General features: G+C 36.3%; 2 protein-coding genes across 2 annotated transcripts; one reads left to right on the top strand and one right to left on the bottom strand.

Annotated features, from left to right (window-relative positions):
* Nucleotides 1–354: 354 nt before the first annotated feature.
* Nucleotides 355–1022, top strand: LOC108599326 (CDGSH iron-sulfur domain-containing protein 2 homolog). The gene has a single exon (XM_017986131.2). It carries the CDS (start codon nucleotides 391–393, stop codon nucleotides 784–786), a length of 396 nt encoding a protein of 131 aa, XP_017841620.2. The 5' UTR covers nucleotides 355–390; the 3' UTR covers nucleotides 787–1022.
* A 6307-nt stretch (nucleotides 1023–7329) lies between these two features.
* On the bottom strand, nucleotides 7330–8033 carry LOC108599294 (techylectin-5B). Its single transcript, XM_017986096.2, has 2 exons — nucleotides 7528–8033; nucleotides 7330–7469 (listed from the first exon to the last, which is right to left on the bottom strand). The coding sequence occupies exons 1-2, from the start codon at nucleotides 7776–7778 to the stop codon at nucleotides 7361–7363; spliced, it is 360 nt and encodes a 119-aa protein (XP_017841585.1). The 5' UTR covers nucleotides 7779–8033; the 3' UTR covers nucleotides 7330–7360.
* Between the last annotated feature and the right edge of the window lie 539 nt (nucleotides 8034–8572).

Here is an 8572-nt window from a genome sequence, read left to right as displayed (position 1 = left end):
GCTGCTATTATTAATAATGCATGCAACCAAAAAAAAATATGCATATGCTGCGCTCAATCTTTTCAAACAGCCAAAAGTTGCTCATAGTTATTATTATATATATATATATATATATTTATTTAAATAGGTATACGGGGAAGTCGGTGAACCCCTTTATGGCTTTGGTATCTGTTCTTTCAGCCCACATTACCATTATTATATAAAATAGCTAGTTCTAGCTTGTTTGTAGCTTAGCTGCCAACACTGTTTGCCACTTTATTTTTCAATTAAAAGCAGCTACAGCCCCATCAAAGCAGTCCATAGAAACTTGTTAGCTTCAATATAAAATCTCAAGCTTTGCTTTTATGCTTTTATTTAAAATTGTCCAGTTGCATTTGTGTTTAAATTCGTATGAATAAAAAAATGGGCGTCTCTAATTTTATAAAATCAACGTTTCCCAATTATTTATCAAACCTGCCCGTGCCCGATAGCTTTGGTGGCTGGTTTCAGCTCTCCTTCAAGGACTGGCTGTCGCTTATACCGCCAACTGTGGTGATTGTTGGCATTGGCTATTGCACTTATCACACCATACGTGGACCCAAGTGCGGCGGCACCGGCTCCTGCAACAGCAGCATACGCCGTGGTGATGCCAAAGTTGTGGATATGATTGATGCCAACAATATTAGCGCTACATCTGCATTCTGCCGCTGCTGGAAAACCAAAAGTTGGCCCTACTGCGATGGCAGCCACGCCGAGCACAACAAAAACACAGGCGACAATCTTGGGCCGCTTGTAATTAGGAGGTAAACAGTGGCGCGCATATATAAGTGGCATATTTTTTTAAAATTTGTACACTTTAGTATATATTAATATATATGTATATAGCCTTTAATTCGTGCTACATTTCACTTTTGCGATTGCTGCAACAAAAGCTTGAAAATGTCACGTAGGCTGACACTTGCATAGATAACAATAAACATTTTACGAGTAGAGCAGAGCGTTGTCCAAGCATTTGCTCTGGCGCCTCAAAGTATGCACGTTTATGGCATAAAAATATATATATATATTCAAATCTACACTAAAAAATATTCAATTTCATATGCATTTAGAGCGGCATAAAGTCTTAAAATGAATGCGAGTTTTTGCAGATGCCAACGCTTTGCATATGAGAGCGCCACAGCAAAAAAAAAGAGAAGCAAACTGCATAGCAAAAAGATAAGCACAAGCGTACTAAACATGTTTAGCTTTGGTATAAAAATCTTTGCTGCTTAGTCAAAGCACAAGCTGCTGCATTTTTATTTGACATTTTTGTAAAAAATGCAAAAGGGTATTATGAAGTTTTCCAAACGTATGTAACAGGCAGAAAGAGGCGTGGCAGACTCCACAAAGTATATATATTCCTGAACAGCAAGGTAAACTGGCTATATGCCATGTCCGTCTGAATGTTTGAGCAACTGTTTCTCAGCAACTAATAAGGCTAAAGGCAACCAATTGTATAGTAAGGCTTGCTGCTATATCAAGCCCGAAACGCATTTTATTTATTTTTTTTTTATTTCCCTCGCCCCCCTCCCCCTTTGTATTAAAAGTGTGCGCCCAACTTTAATTTGTCCACTTGCTTTTTATGCTGTTTATGCTTAACAATTTGTTAACAACAAAGTTAACATAGCTGAAGCTAGCAAATATATAAAATTTTGCTTTGCATTATTGTATTTTTAATTTTTGGCAATGTAAACACAGACAAAAATAGTTTACTTTGCGGTTTTTTGTTTGTGTGTGTGTAGCGTAGCAAGAGTGCATAATTAATTAGTGTTGGGGCTTCAGTCTCAACGCTTGTCCATTTTGTTGTTTGCTGCGCATATGTGTGGCTACGTATACGTAATACTACTGACTGACTGACTGACTGACTGATTGTGCAGCATTTTTCAGTTAATTAAAAAGGTGCTTGGCGCTTGCTGTGCATGTGTTTGTGTTTGTGCTTGTCTGTGTTTGTGTTTTAACATAAAAATGCAGCGAACAAAAAGGTTAAGCAGCAGCAGCAAACTAATTAGCTGTAGTACATATTATTTTAATACATTTTGTGCTATGTGTGAAATGTTCATATGCATATAAATAAAGAGCTAGAGAGCTGCACAAAAGAATTGCTTGGCATAAGCTAAGCAAGCAATTTTAATTAAATGCATTTAATGATTTAATGTCGCTCTTTATTTATTAATAAGCTAAGCAGCATGCAATGCTGCTAATGCTTAAAACTAATAAAAAACTAAACGAAAAATTAATTATTATTTAAATTTTTTTTGTAATTCTTTTCTTTTATTGTTGACCGCCCATAGTTGACATTAAATAAATAAATAAATAAACAATTTGCAGCTTAATGCTTAACACTTGGCACATTATTTTTGTTAAATATTTTTGTAAGCTGCCAAGTTTTATTAGTTGCTGTTGCTGCTTCTTGGGCTTAAATGTATTTTGTCAGCTTTCGTTCTAGCTTAAAACTCAACAATTGACAAGCTTGCTGACAAAATGTATTTGATGTTGTTGTCAACGGCTGTCGCTTTCTCACTCAATTCTCACACACACACACACACAACTGTCACATTTGCTTTGTTTATTTGCACTTCCTTAGGCTGTTGCCTCAGGGCAACAAAATTTACATTTGCCCGCTGTCGTCTTTGCTTTGTTTATGTATTTTTTATTATGATTGATATTTTTTTTTTTTTTTTGCATGTCTCGTGCTGCCTTTTTATTATATTTTCTTTTTGCTTTTGGCTTATGGAGTTTCATATTTATTGACAGCTGGCTAAGGGCGCATGTTTGTTGACTCCTCTGCTTAGCATTTTTTATGAGCCGACTTTGCGCAGATTTCTGGGGCTAAAGTGTCACATTTAGTAATTTGGGGCCTGTAAAGTGTTAGGCGATTTTATTACAGCCAATTAACATTTATTAATATTACAGTCTGGTTAACTCCTTTTGTTGGCGTCTACAAATTTAAAGAATATGAAACGCGAATTTAAAATCTGAGCAGGCGCGCGCACTTGCACTTCCTCTATGTCGTCGTCGTCGTTGCAGCGTCAAGTGCCACTAGAAACAATGCAAATTTAATTAAAATTCCGAAAATCTGAAAACAATGCGCACGTTTTCCATCATCAACATTATGCCCCGGCACGGCCAACACCCCAAAGACATGCGAGTGTCGCCCTGACCATGACTATGTTAGCAACTATATATAGAGCAGCCCACCACCCACTCGTGCCTGTTATCAATGCAGCTGCACTGGGAACAATGGCAATGCAAACAGCCCAAAAACACCCAAAGCCAACCACCAACCAACCATGGCCAGCACCAAAGAGACTCAGAGCAAGACCCGAAGCCAGCGCCAGAGCCAGAGAGTGAACTTCTTTGGGCTCGCGCGCGTTGCATGTAAGTTAAGTAATTGTTAATTTAACAAAGTGTCTATGCCATTTTATAAACAGTTTGTAACATTTCTAATGCCAAAGTAATTTAATTTAGATTCCATGTTTATCTAATATTTGTTGTATTTCAAATAATTAACTTTGACACACAAATTATTTTTATCCAATTCAATTAGTTCAATATTTATTTTATTACAACTTAATTGCACTTGACAAATATTTAATTTAATTTTGTAGCTTTTACTTGAACAAATTCTAAAACTTCAAATTTTTGTTTGTGACATTTCAGTATTAATTCAACTTAATATTTCTTATTTAATTAATAAACTTAAAACTTATTGATTAATTTAACTAAGTGTCTATGCCATTCTATAGACAGTTTGTAAAATTTTAAATGGAAAAGTAATTTAATTTAGTTTGTCACTGAAATGCTTAACAAATATTTGTAGACCTTCAAATTAAACATCTATAACATTCTAAAAGCTTAAATTATTTTTACGAAATTTCTAATTTAATTGAAGTTAAAATTTATTATTTATCTTATAATATTAAAACTTAACCTAACGAATATTTTCTGAATATATAAGCGCATATTCTACAAGCTACATTAATTTTATTGCATTTAATTGTAACAATAAGAATTAATATTTTGTATTTATTTTGTAATTTATTTGCAGCGTGCTAGGAAAAGGAAATTGCCGCAGCGATTGTCTTTTTGGCAACTCAATTAGGTAAGTGTATTAACTTTGTTAACACAACGACTGTCAAGTGTCGGCTTTTGTCTTGCCACAAATGCAAAGTTTTTGGTTTCGACGCGAGGGATTTATAGTGCGATTATACTTTTGTGTAACTGCTGCTGCCACTGCTTACACTACTGCTGTATATAAAGTGTTGTGTCCTTAGCGCTGCTGCTGCTGCTTGTTGTTGTTGCTGTTGCTGTGGCTGGGCAGAAATTGCATTTTTATAAAGCTGAGCTGAGCAAACGCGAGCGGCGCCCCCAAAGAGACGCAGCAGCAGCAGCAGCGGCAGCATCAACTGCTTCTCATCTGCCATAATGGAGTAGTTTTTAAATAAACAATGCGAAATCTTCGCCAAAATGCTTGTAGTGCCAGCTGCTGTGTATGTCAACTGTTTGGCTAGTGCTAGTGCTAGGGATCAGCAACTTGACTGCCGCCTGTCGCTGTCGCTTGTGTGTGCTGCAAGGCTTAACTTGACTTTATTTTTATTTGCATGAGCGTCGCGAGAGCATTGCGGCTTTATAGTTTTGCTAGTTTTATGATTTTTCTTGCACATAAAGTGAAGTTCAAGTATTTTAAATATTAAAGCGCAACGCTATAGCTTTAAATACTAAACACAGGCCGTGCAGTAAATTGGCAACAAGCATAAACAATTTGCTGGCAGCGGCGGCAATTCAATGCCAAACCAAACCACACCCAACTCTATATAAAGCCGCAAAATTTCATTTGGAAAAGCCAAGTTGTGCTCCAGACTTTGCTACAGCTCACAGCTCACTGCAATTTCTAGTTTTTGCCAAACTTGCACGCAGCTGGAGATTGCGGCCGTGGCCACGAAAAATAACTTGACGCGTTCGTTCGTTTGTTCGCTCTCGACAAAGTTTGCTGCCAGCGACTTTGTTGCGGTTACATAAATTACGCATACGCCACGCTGGCTGCCATCAATCAATCAATCAAGCAAGCAAACTTGTCAATACTACAACTTTACACGTAAATTAAAGTTGTGTTGTTGTTGCTAAACGCGATTTGATTTGCAGCTATAATTGACTGCGTTTCTAACTCCTCTAACTTGAAGCTTTGTGTGTTGCCAAGTTGCTTTTTATGTGTAAAGAGTTAAGTGCTTGGGCAGCAGCTGTTGGGAATACATATAAGTAACTCTCTTTTTTTATAGTAGTAGTAGCTTGTGCCTATCATTTTGGTAACGTAAAACTTTGCCTAAATTGACAGTGAACGTAAAAAGTTAAGTTTTGGCAATACTTTAGACACATTGCGTATACGTCATGTGTACACAAACCCCATATGGAGCTCAACTTGTCAGCTGGGCGCTTTGCATATGCTCACTGTATTTTTTTTGTTCTTTGCGCTTAACTTGATTTCAACAATTTACAACCCCAATGTAGAAAGTGAAAAACAATGTAATAGAAATTTCATAAACTTTGCTGCTGCAGACTTGTGTTTTTTTTTGCTCGACAAGTGCAAAACGCGTTTTATCTATAAGGATTTGCTATGGGCAAAAAAAAAGAGAACTTTTATTTTTCTGCGCAGAGTTTTGGCGGCAAGTAGCGTAAAATCCGTTTAAGCTGCCTGCAGATTTTGGGCGCGTTTTTTGTTTTATGTTTTTTTATGTGTGTAATTTTTTTCACATTTTCGCTGTGTGGCAAGGGGTAACATTTTTATGCCATTGCATTATTTCAAGTTTGGCGCAAAGTATTTAAACCATAAAAGGAGCAACAAAAGAAAAAAAGACTGCGCAACGCGAATCCTTTCAGCTCTATCTACGTTGGTAAATGTCTTTCACGGTTTGGCCGTAAAGTTTTTAAGCATTTAGCTAGAGATTTATTGGCTGTTACTGCAGCGCGCTTAAAACTCGCTGCCTCTCGCTGCCTCTCGCTCCCTCTCTTGACAGTTTGGTGCACATTTTATCACCACAAACACGTAACTTAGTTTGGTCATCAACATAATGCCCCATGCTTGATTCAGTTTTCACTTCAATTGTTGTTGTTGTTGTAGTTGCTGCTGTCAACGTTACGTAACGCGTTACGTTTACAGTAACGTTTACGCTACTTTATCATTGTATTACAAAATCTCAAGTGGCAAGTCCAGTTGCCAAAGCTAAAGCTCTGCTATCATAAAAGCCCGAACATTACATTGATTTACATGCGACAGTTCGTGGCCAAGCTCAGTGCGCTGTCTATAAGCTAAGCCATTTCTATTCCTATGCCCAACCAACCAACACCCAACACCCTACCCTACTTATTTTCCGTTATTTTATAGTGCATAGTAAAAATGCTGCATTTGGCATTTTTATTAGCTGCTCAGATGAGCAGAACGAGCATTCGACTGCCATTTTATTAGCAGCGCTTTAAATTTCACATCCCCCCCACCAACCACTGTATATTGAAGTAAAACTGCAACTTGTTTGATACTTAGGTATGCGGCTGCTGTGGCTGCCTTTTTACATTAATTTTGTTATCCCATAAAAAACTATATGCTTGGCATTTGCATATCACTTAAAGCAAAGTCGCTTTATGCACACAATTTGCATTTAATTTATGCGCAGCTAAGCCAACGAATTTTCATTTAATTAAACTAAAGAATGTCGTAGAATGTTTAATGTTCAAGTTTAAGTTTATTGAAATACAAAATTACACATAATTTGATACAAATAAGTAGATTCGACAATTTACCTCTTCAATTTTTGAGACGTATAAGCATTTGCACCTTTTTTTAGAGAGTAATAAAAATGCAATATAAAGATCTGATATATGTTTCAGTTGGAAAGTACTTTCCATTTCAATTGCTGCAGATAAATAAATATTATTTGTTTGTTTGAATATTGCGACCACCAACCTCCATGCCTGTGAGCACTCGCACAATTATTCTTCCATTTGTCATTATCCCGATCGTAATTAGTGAATTTCATATGTTCATGGTATCTCAATCTATCTTCATTGTTGTGAGTCCCCGAGTATTCATTTTGATTAATAATTCTCTATATAACATAAATATATATTTATTATTAAACACTTGTATTCAATTATTTTTAATGCAATATTGCGCAGCGATTTACACAGAAAATATTTCCATACAGCATTTGAAAGTAAAGAGTGTGTTAGAATATATTTTTAATGTTCATTGTTTACTTTATTCAATATTTAAAATTATACATGATTTAATTATTGGGACATGCAATTGACCGCTTCAAAATATTCATCAATTGGATTACCAATTGTGATTCTAAATAGGACGAATCAGCATTTGAACCTTTTTAAGTGTGTTCCAAGCATACCAATGTATAGCCTTACTCTCATATACTTCATTTGGAAAGTACTTTGCATTTAAGTTGCTGCAGATAAAGAAGTATTAATTGTTTGTTTGAATATTGCGAGCTTGTAGAAACATACCACCAACCACAAAATCTAGTGTACCACCAACCTCCACTCCTGATAACATTTGCACAGTTACCATCCGTCCATTGGTCATTATCCCGATCGTAAGTTGTAAATTTCATATGTTCATTTACTCTCAATTGATCCCCATTTATGTTAGTCCAAGTATATTCACCCAACGATTGCAACTCAAATAGATCAGCCTCGCTTCCCACTCGAAAATTGTCATAGCGAGCGGCGTACCATGTGTTGTCATAGGTTTCCATGTAACAATACAATTCATGTCGCTGTGAGTGTGTTTTTTGGTGGATCTTGTTCAAACCCAAAAAGAAATCCCCATCGGAGGATCCAAAGCCGTCACGGTAAGTGTTCCAATCCCTCTGGAAATCCTCTTTGCCATTTATACGTCGCTGAATTACTATCCAGTGGTGGCCACCACTGCAAAGCCCTTCAGATGGCTGCAGACCAGGCACTTTAATAATCTGCTCACCAATTGGTGAGCAGTTAACACGCTCTTTTGATTTTTTTTTCCATCTTTAGTTTTTTGCTCTTCTAATTTTTTTTTCTCATCTTTAGTTTTTTGCTCTTCAAATTTTTTTTTCTCATCATTAGTTTTTTGGTCTTGTATCTTAATTATTTGGTCTTGGAGTTCATTAATTTTGTTTGACTTGATAATAAGTTCTTGGGTACAATTTTCCTGCTTGGTTAGTGACTCATTTTGATTTCTACGCTCCATTTCACATTTTTCTGAATTTTGTATGTATTTTTCACAAAGCTGTTCAATCTTTTTCCCATTAGTTTCGGTTTGAGCTATTTCATTGTTGTTAGATTCTCTAAGATCTGCCATATTATGTTTATATGCGTCAAGTAGCCCATTCTTCTCCCTAAGTGAATATTTTAGAGAAGTAAGCTCTACATTTAACTGTCCATATGCTTTTAATAACGCATCAAAATTCTGAACTGTGAGTTTGCTCTCCACCTCATGCAGATGTATTAAGATCGGCTTCAAAGTCTCGTATGTATATCTACCACACTGCTGGTCCATGAAGTGGGATGAGGT

The sequence above is a fragment of the Drosophila busckii genome, chromosome 3L (genome assembly GCF_011750605.1).
Source record: "Drosophila busckii strain San Diego stock center, stock number 13000-0081.31 chromosome 3L, ASM1175060v1, whole genome shotgun sequence".
Classification (NCBI taxonomy): Eukaryota; Metazoa; Arthropoda; class Insecta; order Diptera; family Drosophilidae; genus Drosophila; species Drosophila busckii.
This window is presented reverse-complemented; position numbering and strand designations above follow the sequence as displayed.

Coding starts and splice junctions, on each gene's coding strand:
- LOC108599326 (XM_017986131.2), top strand. CDS start 391: ATGAATAAAAAAATGGGCGTCTCTAATTTTATAAAATCAACGTTTCCC.
- LOC108599294 (XM_017986096.2), bottom strand. CDS start 7,778: ATGGAAACCTATGACAACACATGGTACGCCGCTCGCTATGACAATTTT. Junction 7,470..7,527: donor ACTAGATTTTGTGGTTGGTG/GTATGTTTCTAC, acceptor CTTTATCTGCAG/CAACTTAAATGCAAAGTACT.